At 31.8% G+C, this 27,564-nt stretch overlaps 1 protein-coding gene across 1 annotated transcript in view; it reads left to right on the plus strand.

The window, feature by feature from the left end:
• Nucleotides 1–26,548, plus strand: part of LOC132941184 (neuropeptide Y receptor type 2-like) — a 58,083-nt gene extending 31,535 nt beyond the window's left edge. The window contains exons 3-4 of the mRNA XM_061009122.1: nucleotides 4,554–5,006; nucleotides 23,895–26,548. Coding sequence (XP_060865105.1) covers nucleotides 4,554–5,006; nucleotides 23,895–24,356 — 915 coding nt within the window. The 3' untranslated portion in view covers nucleotides 24,357–26,548. The remainder of the gene's footprint in view (nucleotides 1–4,553; nucleotides 5,007–23,894) is intronic.
• Nucleotides 26,549–27,564: the final 1,016 nt, after the last annotated feature.

Here is a 27,564-nt window from a genome sequence, read left to right on the forward strand (position 1 = left end):
TGTTTGTACTTTTATTAAATTTACTAATTTATTATGATAATGAAAAGCGAAAAATTAAATAAAATAATTTTCAATGTAAGTATACACTTTGATATCTTCATTTTTTTTGATGTTCATATATTTTGTATGGGTATTTGAAGTACCCTTCATAAATATATATTACTTTATATATAACTCGATTCTCAAACAAAAAAACAGTAATACCGTATGAATTATTATTGTAATCATACAATTATATTTTATTTTAAGTATACTGTTAGCACCTAATCAATAAAATATTAATTATTTATCAACAATATGATATGATTTATACCTACTTGAAGTATTTTTTTACCTAAATACCATATTATTATAATATAGATAATGCGCACATAAACGAAACGTTGTAACATTTTTCAAATACAATTACCTGTCTAATTACCCAACCGTCTAAAGGAATATTCGCCGAAATATAATTATGTGACAAATCATATAGTCACTTCTCTGTCGCAGCTGACTTAAGTGCATGGCCGTGTCGCATCATGCATTTTATATTATTAGGCACTAGTGCGAATGGTTATCCTAACTCATAGTTGTTTGTTACTGAACGAAGCCAATCAAATAATGTGACGAACATTGTATATTATGTTCGCTAAACTTGTTTCATGTTATAATATGCATATTGTACGGCATATATCACCACATATTTTGGCGTGGCGACAATCGAAAACTTTGGATATTTTGTAAAGATCCTCCGAGATCCCTGCCGATTGTCTAACACAGAAGACCCGGCATAAAGTCATCATTGACGCGCATCGCGAACTAAGATTTAGCTGGGTCCGTGACGTGCACTGTCCGAGGGAGGGTATAATCGTTGGCATCGGCCGTTTTTGTATTTTCAAACGACGCCAGTGCAATAATGACAACAATCGAAGTTTGTCTATTCCCGTCATATTATATTATGACACTAGACAACATCTGTTCTGGTGTGTACCTATATTGCGTTGTACTATAAAAATATAATTAATAATAGTTAATAGCATAATTAATCGCTTTATTATAATATATAAAATATTATGGCATACCTATTATACAAGTTACAAGTTACAATAGTATTACACTATTGTCGGGCCATGCAAAGTATTCAGATCTATTATAAAACAGTATACATCATTATTACATAATTAATATCTCTGTAAAGAAGTAAGTGCTAGTACTTGCTTAATACAATATTATCCACTTGACACGAATAAACAAATAGTGCACGTACATACTTAGGAAAATAAAAAAACTAGGTAAGAACTAATTAACCCACAGACATGTGTGCACACTCAAAAACAATGGTTTTTATACATTTTTTGCTGTTGGTTTTTTTAGATTCGCATAACTACCACAATTATTATACGCCGAGACGATTTTGTTCATCAAACGAAAATTATATTTTGAAATTAGGTACGCTTTTTTTTAGATAAGTCTTAATGCCATGTATACAAATATTAATATATTCATTTACTAATAACTACGACAAGTGCGTCCGCCGTGTCGATGCTTGAAAATAGTTCAAATTCGTAAAATTAACGGGAAGGAGGAAGCACACGGTAGGCCCAATTTGGCCCGTTATTTTATATTTGTATTACCAATACAAATTATTATAATATAAGTCCTTCTCTCATTTCTATCCATTTCTTTACAATTGTTGTCATCGTCGTCGACTTGTTTGCCTATGCGTACTTACTTGAGTATACCCAAAGTGGATTAGGCGCCTATATAATAATTGTTATCATAATATTATCATTCATATTTTGTATCGCCTGTTTCTCTGCGTTTAACAATTATTAATTACCGAAAACAACACGATGATTTATCTTTCAACTGTGTACTTATTTATCGTTATTGAGGAAATTAATTTCGTGAGTGCTGTGCACACCCGTATAACGTAATATATTACTGATATATGATAATGACATAATAAAAACGCTACCCATCTTCTTCTTTTTTTTTTTTTGTTTATCGAAAATTCGTTCGGAGTACCCGACAACTTTGTAAACATGATACAGTAGGTATTCAATACTTTTTGATTCCGAGATATACTGAGTCAGCTTCTGATTAACGCGTTCAATATTAACTATATTTTTTTTTTTTGCAATTTACATAAGAACAGTTCTCAGTTTTAGCACAATATAATATCGTATTGTCGTGGTCGGAAGGTCCAGTAACAGTAGGTACCTATCTGAAACACTCCGCGGCGGAGGTTGATCCGAAGGAAAAATATCGAATCCATTTTCTGTCCCGCGGCAGTTGTCCGTTCTCGAGTATATATTATATAAACATAATTCCCCATCTCATCGTCGCCCGATCGCACCACAAGAGATTATCACCCGGTATACAGATCCTCAAGGGCAAACATTATAGTAGAACGAGTAGAACAATAACGATAAGTAATCTGTAGGACACCTATAATGTTCAATATTAGGCTAATATTAATGTCACGTGATAATAACTTGACTTTGGTGATATGCCTACCATAAACGATTCGCTTGACCATTTAACAACTCCTCCTTCCACTCGACACCATAATGCACATTTCACACCCGTGTTTGTTTCGGTAAATAATACAACAGTGAGTTGTGACATCTGTATACGGCTTATACCTAATAAGTTATAATACGGCATTAAAATATCCAACGAACAATCGATATTCCTCTTAGCAATTTATTTTACGCAGTATAATTATACGATTGAAAAAATAAGCGGAATAATAATTATTTTACCATTGGCCGCGATGTCCACGGCCCGATAAGTTTCTGAGAGTCGAGATGAATGTATTGATTTAACAATGATGTGTGTTTTTTAACGTATTATGTTTTTGGGCTGGATACAACTTTTTTTTTCCAACCGATGTTTTTGCGTATTGTTTATCGCCATAGAAACGCTAATCAATAAAAAAAAATATAAAATAATATACTATATTAAAATTCAATCTATAAATTCTTAATACATTAAATTCCTCTCAAAATGTAGCATACTACTAGATATTTTTTCAATGCACCGTACCAAAAACAAATATATATATATACGATTCCTCTAAATAATGAGCGGAGCGATAAATGTATATTAATTTTACAATTTTGTGTGTTTTTTTTTTTTAAATTTTTTTATGCGCCCGTCATGACCTTTTGCATGACACATTTTCCATTCACGATAACATTTTCAAAATACTTTGAATTATTTTGAATTATTATTTATAGACATAATTAAAATTAATTTAATACTATAGCTATGCTCTAAGAAATAGAATATATTCTATGTTTCTAAATATAGTTGTAATTTATTTATAAGATTAATAAAAGAGAAGAATAACATATGAAAATATTTATTAGAGGATCGCCATTTCAATAAATTGCAAATCCCAGTTGGAGACGTCTCAATGAATTCCTTATAGGTACTTTAAAATCTAAGTTAAAGCGCTTGAAAAACATTTTTCTATCACTCTCCTAGTTAAAACTAACATTTTCGAAATTTTTTTATTCCAAAATTGTTACTCAACGATGCTTTGAACTGTCTAGCTTAGTTTTGAAATTTACTCGGAAATCCTTCTACCGTAAAATTCAAAAACAAGTAAAAAATGTATGAAAATGGCTAACAACAGGTGTTAAGTACCCAAGTGCGAAAAAAATTAACATTTTTGACATTTTATTTTTCCAATATCTAGAATCTAGATCGCTATTTATATAAATTTTCAAGCCAAGTTTAAAAGGTCGTGAAATTCTCTTTCTCCTTTAAAATCTACGTACGATGCTTGAAAAATGTTTTTCAATCCCTTTCGCAGTATTACAACTAACATTTTCGAAAACAAAATTCAAAAATGTAATATTCTGGTGCCGTAAACTATCTATAGCTTAGTTTTGAAATTAGCTCGGAAATATTTCCACTGCAAAATTCAAAAACATAATACAAAATATAGTATCGTCCATCAAGAGGTGTATATCGACAGTATCTGCAACAAAACTATCATTTTACGGGGTCAATGAGATATTAATTAATGTACCTAGTATATCTAAGGCGACTTCAACCGCCGATTTTCGACCAATCGTAGCGACATAAACATTAGTTGCTATCAGTGGCGGATCTGAGGTTGAATTCTGGGGAGAACTTCTAAAAAAGTACTGCCTACCGAGTTGAAAAAGTACGCAAAATTTTTTTGAATCATCTCATACATAGTGTACTATTGTCTATTGGTCTATTCAATATCACACATCATCTATATACTCTGTCGAACGTAATATTTTTTGTAAAATCGATGGATGGCCCGGAGGACCAAAGCAACTGCCTCCCCTTAGATCCGAAACTGATCGCTATACACCGATTACCTACTGGTATTATAAACTACTACAAATAGCAAATACGACAACTCTATAGGTCGAGCTGACAATAACGGATTGCTGTATATTATAGAGTTAACTAAAATCAATATAGTTGAATCATAGGAAAATATTTAAAATATTATGTTATATGATACCGTGTGATTGTTTTCAGATAATATTTAAGCCGGTTTTATCGTATAATTTTCGCAGTTTGTATGCGGTTTTGTGCTACTATGGACGCTGACACTGATCAGCATGGACCGGCACCGATGCATCGTCGTGCCGCCATACCGGTCGCAGCTGACGCCCCGCCGCGCTACCGTGCTCACCGTGCTCACGTGGCTGATCGCGCTGGCCGTGTTCATGCCCGTGCCGTTCTGGTTCCACGAGCAGGCCGTGCTGGGTGACACCGCGGTCAACGTGTGCACACTGGTGTTCCCCAAGAACGACACGTTCAAAATGTCCATCGTGTTCACCGTGTCCGTGGTGTCGCTGTCCTGCATCCTGCCGCTGTCGCTGTTCGTCTACCACTACCAGAGGATATTCCACAAGTTAAACAAGACCCGACGGCGGATCGAGCACTCCGTCTCGCACCGGTCCACCGCCGTCCACACCGCGTCCCGGAACAGCCTGTCACCGCCCGCCAACGGTTCCATACCGCAGGTACGTGCACCGCGCTCGGTTGTCATTATATAATGGGTATACACTGCAATATATATACGTACCGATCATCGTGCGGTATATGGTAACAAAAATACGCTAAATGGTTAGGCTAGGTGTCAAGTCAACGTTAGGTGGATATTACCAGTCCTCGTATGCATATTCGGTTTGCGAACCACAAATATCAGACTTTGTCACAATCACACATTTTGGTTTATTTCTATAAGACTATATATTATGTCGTACGTACTATATTCACATTATATTGTTGTACAAGTGCAGTACCTATACTTTTTCATAAACTTTAAAAGATATCAATACAAATTTATAAATGTATAAGACCCATACCTTATTGTCCCGGACATACTCAAATTTTTTTCCCTATTTTGTTTAAAATTAAATTTATAAAAATTTTAATTTTTAGATTCTGAGCGGAGCAATATTTTAATTGTATTTTTTTCGTTTAAAAAAAATTAAACAATCTACACATTTAACATTGGACAGTATAATACTATATTTATATTCAGGTAAATGCGAATATGTGTATTATTGATTTCAAACGCGTAGGTGCCTACACTACAATTGTCATATATATAGTATTATTATAATAATATAATGAACTCGTGGGTTCGAATTTGAGTGGAAAATAGCTGATATAGTTACGACAGACATGATGAGTACGATAGAGTGCGTTTCAAAATGACGTACTTTTAGATACTTTTCAATATATATTTTTGGCAATCGCTCAACTATTAGCACTCATCCATCACTTCGTGGAAAGAAAACTGAAAATGTATGTAACAATATGGGCGATATTATAACGTCTCTGCTGTATGGTTGCAATTCGATAAATCTCGTCTCACTATAGTTCCACTTTTAAGTTCCTAGACAATATTACATATTATAATACGAGCATATAATGTATAAATAATAATATATAAAATGTGCAGAATTTAACACTGGAATAACAGACGCACGCGTGCCGTGTTAGAACGGAATGCTACAGCATCAGCAGATGAATAGTATATTTATATGCAATATACATATATAATAAGTGCTCGTCTAACGAGACAATTTATACGAATTTTATTGCAGTCGACCTTTTGTTTGTTATTAATTGCGTCTGGTCTTGTACAAGTGCAGAAAATTATATGTCCGTCAAGTTGGCACCGGCACTTTCTCCAAACAACTCAAAATTAGTATCAACATTTTGCTACGAATTTGCTACATTTTGCTACACTATTTTTAGAATTTGCTACAATTTGGTTTTTCCGGAAATCCGGAAACAAACATGCCGGTGCTATCTTGACGTAGCACCGGCACTTTCTACAAACAACTCAAAATTGGTATCAAAATTTTGATACGAATTTGCTACATTTTGCTACGTTGTTCTCGGAATTTGCTACCCCCTGGTTTTTCCGGAATCCCGGAAAATATAAAATTTCCCAGCACCGGCACTTTCTCCAAGCAACTCAAAATTGGTATCAACATTTTGATACGAATTTGCTACATTTTGCTACGTTGTTCTCGGAATTTGCTACCCCCTGGTTTTTCCGGAATCCCGGAAAATATAAAATTTCCCAGAACCGGCACTTTCTACAAATAACTCAAAATTGGTATCAACATTTTGCTACGAATTTGCTACATTTTGCTACACTATTTTTAGAATTTGCTACAATTTGGTTTTTCCGGAAATCCGGAAACAAACATGCCGGTGCTATCTTGACGTAGCACCGGCACTTTCTACAAACAACTCAAAATTGGTATCAACATTTTGATACGAATTTGCTACATTTTGCTACGTTGTTCTCGGAATTTGCTACCCCCTGGTTTTTCCGGAATCCCGGAAAATATAAAATTTCCCAGAACCGGCACTTTCTACAAATAACTCAAAATTGATATCAACATTTTGATACGAATTTGCTACATTTTGCTACGTTGTTCTCGGAATTTGCTACCCCCTGGTTTTTCCGGAATCCCGGAAAATATAAAATTTCCCAGAACCGGCACTTTCTACAAATAACTCAAAATTGGTATCAACATTTTGATACGAATTTGCTACATTTTGCTACGTTGTTCTCGGAATTTGCTACCCCCTGGTTTTTCCGGAATCCCGGAAAATATAAAATTTCCCAGAACCGGCACTTTCTACAAATAACTCAAAATTGGTATCAACATTTTGATACGAATTTGCTACATTTTGCTACGTTGTTCTCGGAATTTGCTACCCCCTGGTTTTTCCGGAATCCCGGAAAATATAAAATTTCCCAGAACCGGCACTTTCTACAAATAACTCAAAATTGGTATCAACATTTTGATACGAATTTGCTACATTTTGCTACACTATTTTTAATATTTGCTACAATTTGGTTTTTCCGGAATTCCGGAAAATAGAAAATTTCTCAGCGCCGTCACTTTGACCAAATACCACGATATAATAGGTATTAACATTTTTTATTTTCATAGATTCCATTCATGCGCTATAATGCGTTTCACAAATAATGAGATATATTAAATTCAGAACTTTCTTCTGCTTTGTAAGTTTAGAATCTTGAAATACTTTTAGCGCCAGCACTTATTATACATTTTTAAAGCCTAAAGCATGGGATATCAACAACAAAAATAAAATAAAATTTAAATAGATGTTATCAATATTTTAAATTTCCAAATTTAACATATTCCAGCCAATATAATATGTTTAAACCTATTTTCAACATATTCATTTTATAGTACTGGACAATCGTTGTCTAAGTATAGTATATATTATAAATAAATGAACTATAGAAATTTATTTTAGTTTTACCATTTATTTGACTCAATAAAGAATATAGTAATATAAAAGTGACCGTATTGTTTAGTAAATAAATAATAACAATCAAATAGGAATAATAATATTAATAATAAAACAAATAAACAGCTTGGTTGGCATATAACTAACAATTAAAAAGTGAATATTAATTAAATAGACAGCCTAATTGGCATATAACAGTAACAAACAAAAAATATAATCTTAAAAATGCTTATACAAATAGTTCATACAAAAGCTTAAATGGGCTTCAAAAGGTGTAATAATTGCAAGAAAATAATAGTATTGCTAACGAAATATACAAAACATATCATAAAACAAAATATATACAATAAATTGTAAAACAAACACCTCAAAATTCGTATCAAAATGTTGATACCAATTTTGAGTTATTTGTAGAAAGTGCCGGTGCTGGGATATTTTCTATTTTCTGGATTTCCGGAAAAACCAAATTGTAGCAAATATTAAAAATAGTGTAGCAAAATGTAGCAAATTCGTAGGAAAATGTTGATACCAATTTTGAGTTGCTTGGAGAAAGTGCCGGTGCTGTGAAATTTTATATTTTCCGGGATTCCGGAAAAACCCGGGGGTAGCAAATTCCGAGAACAACGTAGCAAAATGTAGCAAATTCGTATCAAAATGTTGATACCAATTTTGAGTTGTTTGTAGAAAGTGCCGGTGCTACGTCAAGATAGCACCGGCATGTTTGTTTCCGGATTTCCGGAAAAACCAAATTGTAGCAAATTCTAAAAATAGTGTAGCAAAATGTAGCAAATTCGTAGCAAAATGTTGATACCAATTTTGAGTTATTTGTAGAAAGTGCCGGTTCTGGGAAATTTTATATTTTCCGGGATTCCGGAAAAACCAGGGGGTAGCAAATTCCGAGAACAACGTAGCAAAATGTAGCAAATTCGTATCAAAATGTTGATACCAATTTTGAGTTGCTTGGAGAAAGTGCCGGTGCTGGGAAATTTTATATTTTCCGGGATTCCGGAAAAACCAGGGGGTAGCAAATTCCGAGAACAACGTAGCAAAATGTAGCAAATTCGTATCAAAATTTTGATACCAATTTTGAGTTGTTTGTAGAAAGTGCCGGTGCTACGTCAAGATAGCACCGGCATGTTTGTTTCCGGATTTCCGGAAAAACCAAATTGTAGCAAATTCTAAAAATAGTGTAGCAAAATGTAGCAAATTCGTAGCAAAATGTTGATACTAATTTTGAGTTGTTTGGAGAAAGTGCCGGTGCCAACTTGACGGACATGAAAATTATACGAAAAACAGATGTAATGCAGTCATAAGAATCTTTATTGCAATCCGGGCAATATCCAAGTACATTCGGTCAATAATTGTCAACCACTCAACCCTAAAAATCATCTTTAAAATATTATGCACTATTTCGTGCGAATGGAAATCTAAATGATAAGCGTGATACAACAATTAAATATTTCATATCGATAAAATAATGTTGGCTGGGTAGTGGGTCAAATAGTTTGAAAATTATATTATACAATGTCCCTCATAAATTTGTATAATAGGAATAACTAAAAATATAAAATATAGGCACAGTTTCTTTTATAAGCATACAAATATACTTACTTTACATAAAGTTCAAAAGTTGACAAAATTCATCATAATCACCTAAATTGGAAATTATTTTGTAGTTAAAAATCTATGAAATTTTTACTTTTATAGCTAAATATTGGAAATTTAAAACAAGGTTCCACATAACTAGTTAATATTGTAACCAAAAAATCTAAAAAAATTTAACACAGTTTCTTTTTGTAGACATTTAAAGTTAATATTTGGACGAAATTAGATATATTTAAACGAAAAATAACGGATGTTAGTTATTTACTTATAATTCAAAAACATTATTCTTGGGGACTTAAAACTTTTACATATATTATAAATTGTATTATATAGAATGACCTTTTCAAAATAATAAGATTAATTTTAAGCTTTTACCAATTCATAACACAAGTCCATGAAACTATTCACACTGTTCTACCCGTCTACGTTAAAGTGGTGTTGACTCAAAAGTTAATACCTAACAATAATAATATAACATGATACAAATAATATACACAATTATAATAATTAATATAATAAATGTTAAAAAAAAATAAACCTGCTGTAATATACTTAGTAAAATAAGTTACTTTAATAAGTGTTTCTTTGCAATATTCTACCTTTTGAAGATATATTTATTAAAACCATTCAAAAATTCAAAAACGATCATTCTAAAAAGTAAAATCTGCTTGGGGTTTTCGATATAATAACATAATATAGAGAAACATAATAAAGTGCATAAATATATAAAATATAAGTGCCACGAGAAAGATTTGAGCTGCATTTGTCAATAACTGTAAAACCATCTCCATTATAACCTCAGAAATTATAATGTGTATAATAATTAAAGATAAAATGTCTTTTAAAATAAAATATTTAAAAAATGTAACTATGCCGTGGTGATACTACGTGTCTTGCAATTCGAAAATGTTCAATATAACACATTTTAAATTTATTGAATCCCACGGTGCTCGGCGACAAAGTTGCGATGAATAAAACATTACTGTACACCTGCAGCCGGCCGCAAGGACTATTCTTTAATTCTTTCGCTGCACAATCGAGCATTATAATATACCTTTGTGGATTATATATATACGACCTGCCCTACATTATTTGTGAGGAATCCAACACTAATTTTTCTGTAAAATGTTATAATTTAATTTTAAGTTTATTTATATAAAACATTATTTTGTCGTTATTAAAAAAAAAAATTGTATACAATCAAAACTAAATAGGAGACGTGGAAAAATATTATTGTTGACTATAAAAGCGTTTAAAATTAAAAATGATAAGTTTAAAAACATGTCAAGTGTGAAGGCTATATATTGATTTTACCAGTACCTATATTAGGAAATGGGAATAATACGAAAGCAACTAGTTACTAGTTTACTAAAAAATATCAGTACGTTTTATTCTCAATGATATAAACTGTTTATTATATAATTTAACACAGATGGACGGCGGTTAATGATAATTACAAATTCCGGCATTGGATGTACTTATAATTCATATTAATATTATAATATTATTCCGAATTCCCTTCAATAAAGACGGCCTCTTCCCCCACCAACAATCAACCCAATTTCCATCATACAGCAATTAATACACTTATTATAAATCATTTAATAAAAATAAAAATATTATAGTATTAATTATATCGCAGTTCGTTGATTTGTCATCGATGGATAATTTGTGACTCAGTCATCTCGATGGGCGCAGCAGTTCCGTCGTATTAAATATTTCAACGGTGTTCGTCTATTGTCATTGATTAATAAATGCACAAACAAGAATCATTGCCAATTTTTCAAATTTTTCTCTTTTCGTAACATATGTATATGCTTCATGTACCTTTATTACTTTTGTATAAATTGTATAGTATATTTAGTATAAAATTTCGAGTATAAAGTATAAGCTATCATAAAATTATATAACTCTCAATTTATATTTTTCTCAAATTTCTTTTAACCAATTTGGTTTTCTTATAATTGTACTATACTTAACAACTAATGTCAAAACCATAAACAATATAGAACATTATATCATAGTAATAAATTAGTAAGTTACTACTTACTATATAGGTAGTACCTATATACCAACAAATTGTAAGTACAGCTGGTCAGACACATTGTATAGAAACACTAAAATAAATCTAGTAGTTAATTATTATTACTATCCTTTTTTTTTTTTATTTAAAACAATTTAAATAGTTAAAAAGTATAGGTAAAGCTTAAAAAATGTTTACTTAATTTTTATTATAAAACATATTTCATCTGTATCTAGATACAATAGATACATTTTATCCAGGTACAAAATATGAACATATTTTTAAAAACTATTCTAATAAAAAAATGTTTAATTCAAGTAATGACTTTATTTAAATAAATTCACAGAATATTACACAGATATGATTATGACTTATAGTATAATATCCATCATTTTATGATGAATCAATCAATACATAAAATCGAAGATTGATACACTCCTTATTCGCAAAGAATAGTAGGAAATATATATTTTCTTATTGTATATTAAACTGTATTAAATATAATTTTAAAATAAAATGGTAACAAGGTCACTACCAGATAAATCAACATAAGTTGACATGTGGGTGTCTGAGACCCATAAGTGTCTTAAGAAAAACTGTTGTCAAGTATACTATATGTAAGTATGAGAACTATAATATATCAGTAAATATGGTATTCTGACACCTGGGCTTTTCTAACAACCACACAAATTATATGATTTTTTATTTTATTTTCCGATTTACTAGAAGGATTAAAAATTCGACTACTACAGGTCGTGAATAAAAAATAACATACATTTTACAGCCACAACTTTGAAGTCGTTTAATCCATAAATTCAAAAATGTCTTAAGTATTTAAACCAACTAGAGAATTTTACACATCAATTAGAGACTTCGATGATAGTGTACAATGTAACGATGTGACTGTTTGTATTACGTAACTATACAATCGACCAAAAAAAAAAAAAAATGATCGCCCCAAACAGTTGTCATCTCTAGGTTCCAGGCTAGGATAATGGCCATGGCCCACGACCAATGATGCAACACAAACTAATATAATCGCGTCTATATAGAAGCATATACGCGGCTGAATTGGTTTCACATAAATTGTAACACAGCTGCAGTGTATAATCAAACGACATAAATAGTTACATCCCCACAATTGTTTGCGCTCCAATAACTCCCATTTAACAGTGTAATTTATAATTAACTTTAGAAAATTACTTAACATAAACATAATAAAATTTACTAAACGACTAGAATTTTTTTCTACATGGTTAACTGGCAATAGTATACATAAAGAGGACGTCTTACCCACATATTGTCTCCATCTTGAAAATACGTAAAATAGCAAATTTTCGTTTAGAAATTCTCGTTTGGCTTAGTCAATCTTAATATTAGAGTGAATTTATCTATTATTAAACTTAAACATAACAACATATATATTATGTTTTTTTCGACATTTTAATTTTGAAGTTAGCACCTAATAAGTAGAGTCCGGATTTTTATGTAAAAACGTATATATTTTTTAACTATAGCGTAGCTGTTTACTCCCACAATAAGAAAGGTTTGCATTTCATAACCTGTAGAATCTATCAAAAAAGTTATTTGCATATTAGTGCATATTTATACTTTAGAGAATATTTCAGAATATTTTAGCATATTTACGCTATATAATTGGATTATATTAGAGAAATATTTTCGAGTTTTAGTTTTAATTTGTAGTCATCGATTCGGTAATTTCCTCTGATAAATTATTGTTGTTCATCATAAACAAATATATTTTTATACTGATATTTCACTCGAGAGGCCACGATACACCAATAAATAATAATAGAATATATACTACATGACGTCGCGTCGTATCTATTATCTTAAATTATTATTACTATAATACGATCAGGACATCGACCAGTATAGACTGTATATTATATATATCTACACCCTAGTCAAAAAACAAGAATTTTTTTTATGAAAATAGATCAAAATTCGATTATTTTAATGAAGAATTATGCAAAAGTTTAGTTGTATCAAATATTCCTTGGAATAAATTACAAGTACCATTGTTTCGAAAATTTTTGGAAAAGTGCACTTGCCGACACATCCCTGACGAGAGTACCTTACGTAAGGATTATCTCGAACTATTTTACATTCAGACTATTTCGGAAATTGATTGAAATATCTGGTTTTCGGTTGACGAAACCAATGATATTAACTGGCGTTGTATTACTAATTTTATAATTGGTATTTTATCGACTGACATATTGAGCAGTCATATATTTTGCATGCTCGTTTAAATATAAATTATATAATATTATAATTATTTATATATAAATAATCATAGTCATATTGAATGTTTAATTTAACAAAATAATTAAATATTTAAAATATAATTTTTTTTTCTTAATTATTACATTTAGGGAATATAAATTCATAAATGTTAGCTGCATATAAACATCAATATTTCAAACGTTTTAACAGAATATAAATCCGGACTCTAGACTAATAAGCTTGTAAAACGAGGGTCACCAAATGGTGGCCCGTATGTTCTTTTATACTGTAGCGGTCACTGTCATTGTGCCATTTAAATATTATGCAATTTTATGTTTGTAATAAGAATTATTATAAGCGTGCATAATTGCATTGTATAGGTTCATCACATATTATGCGTGCAATGGTTGTATCATCGAGAAGTGATTGTAAATTTTAATACATAGAAAAAAAAATGTTTAACTAATATATTCATGTGCAAAAATGTCATCGCCTCCCAGAACTCCCAGAACCCCCCTCCCCACCCCCACCCCCCCCCACCAACAACAAACATAACCAAATTACGCAACTGGTGACTCACCTACACCAGTGTACAGGTAACGATGACGGCGGCGCACCGGTCGTGACATGACATCACACGTGATTGTAAAATAATAGTTATAATTCTGTTTGAGCACGAATTATGGAATGACAGGAAATCAAAATCAAACCTATAAAAAATACACATACACGTGATTTAGATCGCTCCAGTGAAATATGCGGCAAAGCCATAAAATATTATAAATGTTCGTAATTATTGCTGTGTACCCATACATTTGGATGGTCCAATAAACGTTGGACACTCATTATTTCAGAAAACGATTGAGTTTTTTTTTAAATATTTCTTTTACACAATTTCTAATCTTTTACACAACATTTTTTACTGTTTTGAATGACAGCTAGTATACATTTTTATTTTTTATGTGTAAGTATTTCGATCTAAAACAGTAAAATTTCGGACAAGTACCTAGTTTAATAGTTATAAATTATAATTATTTTAAGTTTAGATGAGTGGATTTGTGATCTAAAATGTTGCGAGTAACCCAGTACCACTCCACTTTGCTCGAATAAACTTTATAATACCTACTTATAACTCATAAACTACTCGTACAAAGAACATGCATACACCAAAGAACCTACTCTGAAAATATTCTGCTTTGGAATTAGAAATTAAAAACGCAGGTTGTCGTTAATTAAATTATAACTATAAAAATAGTAAAAAATATATTTTTCGCTTTAAAATAATGTAAAAAAATTGTTTTTCAAAGCGTCAATAGTTTTTGAAATAGTGAGTGTCTTACGACAAATGGATCACCCGGTTATAATATTTATAATTAATGTAATAACATGGCATTTCTATAATATAATATTATTTCTCCAACCTACACCATCCGGCCCTCCGGCCCTCCGGCCGCATACGATATCATTATTATTTCCGTTGTGTAACTGCATCCGAATATGATATGAAACAAAGCGACAAGATTTCACTTTAGGTTTTAGCGCGTAAATATCGTAGTTTCTACTGGTGGTCTTTCATTTCAACACGGTCATGATAATATCTAATGCAAATAATAAATATATGTATCACATTTTATTTTTTAGAGAATAGACAAGAAAACATCGGGCGTAGATACATAATTTATAAAACATGCAATGCCGTGATTCTCATGTATTATAACAGTGAACGCTCATATTATATTATTCTAAAAAATATTAAACCTTTTTGAAAAATATATAAGTATAACATTATAATACACGCGCAATTTCAATATTATGTTATATTGCCCAGTGCCCTTATTTTTTGTTGGCAAAAGCAATTTGAGGAGGCTTGGAGGGGCTGAGCCCCTCCAAAAATGTGTATTCCAATTTTATTACTAAACCCTTCATTATTTATCTAATCTACAAAGTAGGCAAACGTTGTTTGAACTATACGTATTATTCCGTGTTCGTATCCATATTAAATTTCGGTTCCACCCGCAGAACATAATATAATCGTGTCCGACTGTTAATTACCGGTAAATTGTTACGATTGTTGTGGTATTAATATATATATTTATTGTCCACAGTTACGATTGTTTGTATTTGTATATCATATCTATTAAGTTTTTATAACGGTTGAATTCAAAGCAAATTCATAGTAACCAGTTTTAAACAAATAGGAACCAAAATATAAATGTTACCAAGATTTTTTTAACTATAGGTACCTACATATGTATGGGATTATAGGTTGATTTGTTGTATTGAAATTAAAAATACGTTTCTAAACTGGGAATTTTCCTAACTTGTTTAATTCCTAGACACATTTTTTTTTTTATTTAAAATTCATATTTAATAATAATTAATAAACTAAAATAATTATCCCAGAGACAAAAGTTTTCAAAATCTTGTTTCTATCAGCATGCTATGCACTGTTGGAAATATATATTATTCGGCTCTGTGTCACAGTATTAATATTATTTCTGTGTTATTGTTACAACGAACACTATACGAATAATTCATTTTAATATTGTTTTAAAAGTTATAACGCACTTTTTTATATTATATTATAATAATATATAGTGTACCTATAACAACTATGACCATGTCGAGTATCGCTGCAGTACAGAATACATCGTCCGAAGTCGAGATTCGCTCGCCGTCCGCCGAATCGATCGCGTTGTACCGAGTTTTTACCGAGCCAAGAATAATGGCCCGAGCTGCAAAATCGTGTTGACAAGTCGCGGTGATTTCGCCGGTCCGGCGACCAGGCGATACAGTTCAACGCCGGACATCGCGGTGCAGGCCGCGCTTCTGCGGGTGATGCATTCGGCACTGATTCACCGTCCGCCACCTCGTCGCAGGAGCCGGTATCGATCGATTCACCGTCTCCCGTCTCTCGATGCACACTAACCTAACGGCCACCGAAGTCAAGATCGAGCCGCTGCGGGTTTGGCCGGCCGAAGCGGACGTGCAGCAGTCGAGCAGCGACGTCATGGATCCGCCTTTGTATATAGTTCGATGCCGGACTTCGGCCCACATCGAGTACGCCCCGGTGCGAGTTTCGATCGAGACGTCCTAGTTTGAAAAAGGCCCCTACAGGCTATAACTAAATCTCACGCGCATACAGCTGCAGTGCACGCGAGTTTGCTGATAAGGAGCCTGCAATCCTCCGCGCGCGCCGGTGTGATGGAACATTAGACCCGGTAACCGCCGCCGTGGTTATACCCAAGCGCCGTTTAATGTGGAAACGGACGGAGCGGCTCTTCCGACGCTTGTTTTGTCGCGTTTGATATATAGCTGGTATCAAACATAAAAAAAAATAGACCCTGCTCAATCGGGTATCGCGGCATCGGGTTGCAGCCGTTCGAACGCTAGTTGAAAAAAAAAAAGTTATACCCAGATTATAAGATTGTTATAATATTGCCAATCCTATACTATGATTTGCACAAATAAACCTTTTGTTATGTTGCCCATTCAACTGGCTTTTATTTGATATTATATTATATTATTGATCGTCATTAATAAACGCGTCAACTGCACGCTAGTGGAAAATTAATTTTTGCGGCTTGTGAAAACCGCGACTAAATAATTGTACACTGTATATACAGCAGCGGGTATACTTTCGGTTTTCTTCTCGTAACAGGTTAATAGATCTCTTTTTATCGGCATTTAAAGAAAAACGTCATAAACGTATCTATAGCAAGCTACTCGGTATTTACCACTTCGAAGACAATTTATAAATCATAAATAATATATATTAATATTTAATAAGTAAACCATTAATTGTACCTATTATAATATATACCTATATAGTGGGCATTAGATAATTTTTACATTTTATTCATTTCTATAGTGATAAACAAAACGTTAGAAATAAAAAATATCTGCACCCAGCCAATAAACTTATTTATACCTATTAAAAAGTGAAAAATTCAAAAAAAAGTCAAGTGTCTTTAGATAACTAAAACATGTTTATCGTGTACAAAAAAGTATGGCCGATCAAATCCCTCCCCCCACAACTATTTTACCATTAATTAGGAAATCATACGTACGCCCAACTATAAACATACATCCTACACCTATAATATTACGCGAGTATTATATTGTATACATATTATATTGTTGCGTTGCTCAATCACTCGCAAAGTCATATAGCTCAACAATATACAAAATACTAAATCCGTGTACCCGGATCGACTTACCGAAATTGCTGCGTGGCTGCGGTCCCGAACGTCTGCGACATCCCACGTGTATGATATACACCATGTCACGTGTTCTCGGAACTGAATTGATATCCAGATAGGAAATATATTATTATACTTAAAAGAAATTGCCCGCCCAACCCCGTCGTCTTCTTCTTGTTGTCGCGTCGTGCGCAACAATGGGAAACAAACGGTATTGCACTCGTGTGACTCGCTATTATTACACTCGTAGTCGCTACTTTTAAGCACTTTGTAGGTGCATTGTGTACGGTATATATTGGCACATTACAATATTACATGAAATATACCATCGCCGGAGCTCAATAAAGGTCGATGTCGCGCGTGTAACTGCGTTATATTATTTTTGGACGTAATACAGTGTATATCGCAATATAATATTGTACCGTACCAACAGGCTACATCATATTGAGCGGTACATCGATATGGGCGCCTAAATCGTATTAAGCACGTGGTGAAGATACATGACGGGCACGTGGCACTGAACTGAATACACGGAATGCGTAATGTGTATAACTATCGCATATCATATTATGGAAAATCAGCCCATACGGGAGCCGCCGCCGCCATATGCATTCCGATTTGATTTTTAACATTAATATTATTACGATGTTATAACGATTTTCATAGATGACATAAAATTTCACCACGTTTTCCCTGGACTCGGAACGCATAATATGGCGACTTCCTATCGGGACCATCATATTTTGAATAATACCTACACGCGTCCCGTGTATTTAGTTCAGTGGCCCGTGGCTTTTGCAAGCATGTATAGTCCCTCAAACCCAACTGGGTTTATATATAGTGTAGCTTATACTATAGGGGCGAACGTAAATCATATGCTCGAATTGTGATTGTCCCGTAAATATATTTTGTTCGACTATATAATGTTACCAACATGTACACGTAAACTGATTTTGTGTGCAATTTTTTCCTGGCAATCTGCTTACACGGCTAGGTGATTCGTGGATCTACATCCGGTCGGGTCTGCTTTATCTGTACGCAAACATTTCAAACACTATAGTATATTAAAATAGTTCTAACTTTCAAGCTTCATGATGACCCAACAAATAAAATTGTATTGATATTTATGGACGAAAAAACTAAAATAATTGATTTTTGAAAATAAACAGCTCAAAACGAGTCAAAATATCTTGGAAATTGTACGCTGTATATATATAGAATGCTAATACAGTGAACATTTCATGTATCTATGGACATTTTAATAGTTACACCCAAAACCAAAATCGATTTTGTCGAAAGCCGATTTTGCGTAAAAATTCCCGTTTTTCCATATTTTTTTTTTTTTTGTTTTTCCCGGCGCTTTTGAAAACTACTGGGAATTTTAACCTTCTAGTGCACCAACTAGATTCACTTTCCCATCGAACAATAGGTATTGAAGTTGAAAGTCGAAGCATTATTTCGACTACTTATTATAGTGTACATACAGACACAAAAAATTAAAATTAAAAACACACATCATTGTAAAATCAATACATTCATCGCTCCGCTCAAAATCTAAAACATTCCCAAAAACGTTAATTTTTGTGGAAATAATAAGTGTTTACTGTAAAAATAATCATCCTATAAAGTATACAATATACATAATATTATTATCATACCTATTTATATACAGTCATAACTTATATAATATATAGTATACATACACTTTCGTAAAATGCCCGTACAATAATGAATGAAGCACAATATTTATGATTTATCATAGGCTTATTAATATAATACTATGTTATTTGTCGAATTTATTTAATTTTAATTTATTTATATTAATCTATTAAACTATAAGTGATATATAATATAAAAACATGAATAGGTTCTACCACAGTTCACACATACATATTACATAATATATATTATATATCATATTATCTATTTTATATCTGTAATTATATACTACATACATAGTACAGTATTATAATGTGTATTGTTATGATAAATTGCCATTTATATTTTAAACATTAAAGTATAAATTATAATTATACTTATTTTCTTTTTCGTTATCAATATCTTATTTAGACTTAGGATCTATATAAAAAAAATATGCCCCCAGTAAATTTTGGACTCCCCTCCCCCCCCACCGATATTTGTTTTCAGTTACAGCCTTGCCACCCACAACCCACAGAAAATTCCTGAGCACGTCTCTGCGTGTATATACACATTATGAGAAGGAATACAAACGCGATAAGAATATTATAATAATATGCGAAGGTAACTACAATAAGTAATAAGTCACAGCTGAAGTTTTTGAAAACAATATGATCGCGATATCCGATCGAGGGTTTTCCGCGAACGTGATTCTATATTTTCCGATGCATCTCGACGTCACTATTTTTTTTTTATAAATATATACATATATGTGTATAGGTATTTATAGTAAAAGTAATAAACTAATAACAAATAATCTGCGTGTTAGATGGATACTTATATATAATATTTGTTATATCCATTATCCTGCAGTTGTGTTTCCACTGTTGAGGTAAAAACTCGGAGAAATTCATCCGTAATCACCTCTACCTATCATGAGTGGAAAACCATAAAAATCCTTGTTCGATCCCTTTGCGTAATGCCTGCTGTAGACATACCACTATATGTATATAATAATGGTACAACGTACATAACTATATAAATATACACGAATTGACAATAAGCGTAATGCACAAGATTTTGTATTTGAAATGTTATTTTTCTTCTTATTCGAGTCGTACAACACGTGTACACACCTTTATAGTTGATAAAAATCGTTCTTTCGAATGCATCTATATATTATATAGACAAGTTAATTCAGAACCGTGCCATGGGGGTACGGGGAGGATGTGGCAAGTGCCCTTGGACGGCAAAAGTTGTAACATTTTAAAGGGCGGCAAATTTTTAAATATGTATGTTTAATAGGGTTGCCAAATAGTATTGCCCTGGGTCGCCAATGAAAGTTAACAGTGCCTAAGATTTAAGATTATAATATTATAATAGTATTATAATAACATTACCTATACTAATATTATTCGAGATTATAATTTTATCATAATATATTATTAAACAAAAATTTGCTATCTGAGACCGGCCATAGGTGTACCTAACCAAATACTAAACTATACAAAAATGTTATATTATAAAAATGTACAACCTATAAAACTGATTACAATAATAATTTATAACGTAAAAAAAAATATGTAAGTAGGTATATAACTCATCAGTGGCTTATACTTTATACTCGATGGATGTAATTAAAATTTCTGTATGATACATTTTTGATTAAAACTTAAAAATAAAACAAGGGCGTTCAATAGAACAAATGTTAAACAAGTTCTAATAATTAATTCTACGAAAACTGTAAATTTGGCTTTTTGTTGTTATTTGCATTATTATTCTTTATGAGAAAACCTATAATACAATTTACTCAGAAAAATATTAATTGATATTAACATTATAAAATAATAATAGACTTTAAATTATTATCAATATAAAATTGACATGCTTTATAAATACAAATTTTAAATATTAATACATAGCAAATATAAGTTACATTTTTAAAAAAAGGGGGAAGTCAGACAGTTGTACGTTAGGTTATAACTTCCAAGTGTAGCTCCTCACTAAGTAGGTTTATATATCACCTTAATTACTAATGGATGTGTTTAATTTGAATTAAATAATAAAATATAATTTCATACGTCATACGACGGTAAGGTTAGCCCCACAGACTCGTGCGATCGACTATACAAACTGGTGTCAATATTTTTAAAATTAATTGCAAATAATTGTCAGTTGGGTTTCTCAATATTTAAATTTATAACTTGCTACAAAGCCGAAAAAATGTATGTTTAACGGTTTTGTCTAAAATATGTAAGCACTTATTATCTGTATTGTGTAGGTATAATATTATAGTATTTATACCCAATACAATAATGCATTTTAGTAAACGAGCAGTTATTGTTGTTTGTATCAAATAAATATATAAACATTTAAAGTGGGTACCTAAAAATTATGACTATTCACGTTTTAAATTTGATTTTCTATTTGAGTGTTAATACCGCAAAGAATATGTATGGTAGCCGCTAGTGTACAATATTTTTATTTATTTTTTTATTAATATAATTGTTTCTACACACCAAGTATTTTTACAATATATACTTACAAGTTACAGTTGATATTGAACTATTTGAGTTAATTTTCTATAAAATATTGATAAGTCTATGACTATTGAATAGTGTTGTTGGTAATTTATTAATTGATAATTATTAGGTACCTACTAATAAAGACACCAAACATTTAAATTATTTCATCAAATAATTAATAATACATTCTTAATTTAAATCGTCGTTAGTGTATGAACGACTAAATAACACAAAATCACTCAATATGTATTAAAAATAAATTGAACTGTGTAAAGTGACCACTAGGAATAGGTAACAGAAAAAAAAACATTGATATTCCGACAAAAATTTGAGAGTTGAGTAGTTCTTCTCTAGTCTCTACTTTGCCGAGAAAAATACGTGCAATGCATTACATTAATTGACAGGTACTCGTGCTAATAGATGCACTGAAGTAACTTGATAAACGGATGAGAAGGTTTGTCCGATGACAATCGTTTTGAAATAAAAAAAATGACCCCAAATGCTATTGAAAATGTAAAAGATTTATTTGAAATTCCCACAGGAATGAATTTGTGAATTTTTGATACCCATAATATAATATTGATTCAGAAGTTCCTGGCTGGTCGGTAGTTTATTAAGTTTATTGGAGTTTCATCAAAAGTTTGAACCATCGATTATTAATCGACCTAGCAATGGGAAAACACGAATTTTGAAATGACGATATAATAATATATATATATGTACAATAGGTACCTACGTTCCATAAAACAATGTAGGTATATAATATGCTATAATGTCATACATTTAAAGATATGTTTGTTTACAGTTAAAATTATATTTTACTAATCGTATTTTAATGTGGGACCGGCAGTTTATTTACAAAAGATATTAACAAAGTTTTACATATACGAAGCAACCGCGATATCTCTAAAAAAATTTGCATTTAATAGTTTTACTTATTTTAAAATTCCGATGAATAAAATATTTGCTTACTAGCAATGGTTATATTAATACATTTGTATGATATATTTAAATTACATTAAAATTAAATAAATCCGGGTAACTTATGTAACAATTTTAAAATGGCAACTCGAATTACATACTTTTCGTAGTTTTGTCCAACTACGTGGGATGATGAACGTAATTGGATTCATATTTTTGTGGAAATTTGCACAATTTGTAGCGACCTATACTACATAGTAATATTAGAAAACACATTATTTGTGGCTTTGATTTCGGGATTTGCTGTGTTTGCTCAGAATCAGAATTGAATCAATACAATTATTAATCGTTATACCTCATTTTTTTATTTTCAAACAAAGGCTATAATGCCATCTGCAATATAAATTAACAAATGATTTTTTATTTACTTTACGAGTCAATGGAAAAACTTAAATCTCCCGGGAAATAATTTAATAGAAATATTTCAGAACTAATAATATTCTATATTTGTTAGAATTCATAATATATATTATTTATAAGTTTTTTTTATACACGCGCACAAGTGTACCTATATATTTCAACAATCATTATTGTTTAGGTACTATATACGTATACTTACAGTTGCGGATAGTTCTTCTGCTGGAAATGATTATTTTATCGACTTTTCATAAAACAATAGGAATACTAATTAACATTAAATAAATTAAATTAATAGTAAATAACATAAATAATACTTCGGGTGGATATCCGTAGATTTAAGTGCATTGAGATTCAAAATTTGAAAAATGGTCCACTGCGGAAAGTGTATAATATTATCTCGCTCCGCGTCCAACTGAACATAGCTAATTAATTATGTGTGTCCATACATTTGGTATACATTTTATCATAGTTGATAATAATATCTAATCAGATGACGTGACGTTGTTTGGTCCACAGGTGTTGGTGCGGCACGAGGAACTCAGGTACAGGAAACACGTGCGCGTGGTGCGTGTGCTGCTGATCAACGTGATCGTGGTGCTGGTGATGTGGCTGCCGATCACTGTCGTGATGTGCCTGATCTACGTGGACGGCAGCCGGGACACGGAGGACACGGGCTACTTCCTGCGGTCGCACCACTTCATCATGGGCCTGCTGTTCGCGCTGCTCAACACGGTCGTCAACCCGATCCTGTACGGCGTGCTGTCCGAGAACTTCCGCAAGTGCTTCGCCCGGCTGTGGTTCATATCGAAGCGCCGGCGGGCCATGCACAGGGAGCTGCTGGACAACGCCAGCAAGGGTGCCCGGACTCCCAGCAACGGCCACTACAACTCGACACTGCAGCCCGGCAGCTCGGCGTCCGTGGTCGAGCTGCCGGCCACCGCGGTCGCGTCGTCGTCCGCCACCAACGAGTGTTGGTGAGGTACCGATGACGCTCAACCATCCCATCCCGGCCTGTCCGCGAGGTCAGAACGGAACAGAACCGCAGTCGCATAAAATGTCATTATTGTTAAATATTATTATTATTATTATTATTATTGTAGTTAATTATTGTAATATCGTAGGTACTCCATTAAATATTATGACTTAAAACATATACTACACCTTAATTGTTGTAAAATAATAATATGACGTAATATTATTCATAGGTAATTGTATTATTAGCGCAATAGAACTTATAGGTTGCAAGTAGGTAGGTACGCGTACACATTATATTGTACACACAAGACACCACTTTACCTCTAACACTATAACCGACCCATACCTCCCAGCCCTATACTAGTTCAACACATACCTACCTATATAATATTATGTGTGTGGATTAAGTCAGGTTATAGGCCTCCATGATGCCTAACCTGACCCGGTTAGTAGGGCCCGGAACTTGATGCATTTGCATCTTTTTTTCTAACATTATTACATTCGAGGGTCGTCTTTACAGAAATTTGAAATATTAAAATAAAATTATTATAAAATTTGGAATATAGAATTTTAAGGGGATTGGAAGCGGCGATTTTCTGTCTTTGTCAAACACACGTGCAACATAGGATTATAGACGTGTTCTATTTCCAACGTACCAATTAATCTAATGAAGCGATAAGAATTCTGAAAACAGATTTGAATTTGTCGTCAAGTCTACTTGTGATCGACTTTCCTACATTTTTGATTTTTTTGATTTAAATTTCTCCAAAAATTGAAATATGTCAATTTTTTAATTACTCTTTGTAATATATCGTTTTTATGATTTTGGAGAGATAATTTGTATTTTGAATTTTTTTGCATTTTTAGAGAATGCATTGCTTTACAGTCATCTTTTAGTATTTTCGGTGCATTTTATTCGGTTTTGTACTTTTTTTTACATCTATTTGCATTTTTCTTGTTGAAAGTTACACTTTATAGTAACACATTAAGTTTCCATTAGCTTGTCGATTATTGACGTTCATTATCTTTTTCGTTTACTGTCGCAATCAACGATTATTTGAAAAAAACTGTAAGCAGATACTATTTTGCCCCGGCCAATCAGAAAAAATAGAAACTATGAAATCAGAACCGATTTCAAACTGCAAAATAATATTTTTATAGACTCCTTCGAGAGTGAACATTTTTAAAGGGGTAATAATTACGATTTATGATACATGAATTGTATAAAATGTAAATTTTGTAAAACGTAAATTTTAAAAAATGTTAAGTCATTATAAAATAATTTTTGGGTGGTCATTTTTTGATGTTTATAAGTAATTTTAACATTTTTTTTGTGTGCATTTTTTAAAGATTTTTAGGTCATCAAGTTCCGGGCCATACTTATGAGGTATTATGGATTATAGCGTAATGTGCTCATAATTTAGTTGCCGATAAACAGCCCCGAGTAAAGACAACCCCCTCCTCCCCCCCCCCCCGATCCCACGCCTTAAGCACGCCATGACATCGGATGATCTCACTATAATAATTTAATGTTATGATAATATTATTGTAATGTAAATATTATTATAAATACGATATAGACTTATCTTATACATACCTATACAGTATACATGTTATATAATAATAAATAATAATATTGTAGGTACCTAGGTACATAATAATAATATACTAGTTGTTAGTATACCTACGACCTATACCCGTTATTCCATATTCGTCATTCGTTTATTGATTGCTGTCATTATTACTATTATTATAACTGTCCTATATTGATAAATTATATCGTAAATTTTTTAGTTTTGTAGAAAGTCAGTAATTTTTTTTTTTGTATTTGTACCATAAACGTTTTTTATCTATAATATGTTTCTATTTAAGAAATCACTACAAAATTATATTACTATAACTATGTGACTATTTATTTTTTAGATTAGTGTATGGTTATTTAATCGGAGTAACCTAAGCAAACGTGGGAAACGATGTACCAAAGTGATTTTTTCTATGATTAATATGTTATTTTTACGAGTCCCACGTGTTACTCAATATAATTACGTTATTATTTATTATCTATATTATCCATATTGATTTTTTTTACGAAATTATTAACTAAACATTTGTATAAGAGACACACATACACTGATACACATAAACAGTTGTGAATATATTTTAAACAAATTAAACCATGACTTATGTAATTCTTATGATAGACTTTTACACTTCATGAAACAAAAACTTAGTTTATAAGAAGTATAATTTACATTATTTATTTTGAAGTTAGGCTATATATAGTCTATACCAATATGACTTTAGGTATTTAAAAGCGAAATGTATTTTTTCAAATCAACGTTGGTCTTAACTCTATAAGTACCTATCCGATTAATTTTTGATTGTTAAGCTCATTATTTAAGTGATTTAATAGCCTCGGTCTTCGCTCTTACATATAACATTGTTTCATAATGATTAATATTCATAATTTATTGATGTGTAAACACTATACGTCTTTCCTTGTCCCCTCCCAGAAAATGTATAGTTGTAAATTGTAATAATTCCGATCAACAGCAAACGATCGACAACGTAACAAACGCAGGTTTCTAACTGCTAATCCCAGAAACTAATGGTCAATTTTAATAAAAGTTATAGGACGTATCGATAAATTCCTTGGACTTGATGGGTGTTTTTGCCTTTTTTTTCAACCCCATAAATTGTTCAATAATTGCTGCTAATTGCTGGCTTACACACGAATAGGTTAATACCAATAGCAACCATTTATAAGCAATAAATAATAATAATAATAATAATAATAATAATCTCAAAATCCCTGTTTGAGAACTTCCCAGGGTTGGACCTCTTATTTACATTTTTCGCAATAATGTAGCCTATATTATATCTACCCAAGGTCTAATCTATCTCTGTACCAAATTTCATCTTAATCGGATGAACGGTTTAGGAATGCATAAAGGACACAGGCAGTAGTCGGGTACAAACATTTTTTGTCATTTAAATTATTAGAATTGAGTATTGAAATGGCATATTTTTAATTTTTTTGTTTTTACAAGATACCCGCAGGCCACAATGTTCGTTTCATACGAAAAGCTTTTAGATGTTTACATATAAAAAAAATAATAAATACAGACTGGCTGCCTGGCTCTCAACTTTTTTGTGTAGTTATATACTTATATAAATTATTATCGATACGAAATTGACTAGCCAAGCGCCA

The sequence above is a fragment of the Metopolophium dirhodum genome, chromosome 3, assembly GCF_019925205.1.
Source record: "Metopolophium dirhodum isolate CAU chromosome 3, ASM1992520v1, whole genome shotgun sequence".
NCBI classification, from domain to species: domain Eukaryota; kingdom Metazoa; phylum Arthropoda; class Insecta; order Hemiptera; family Aphididae; genus Metopolophium; species Metopolophium dirhodum.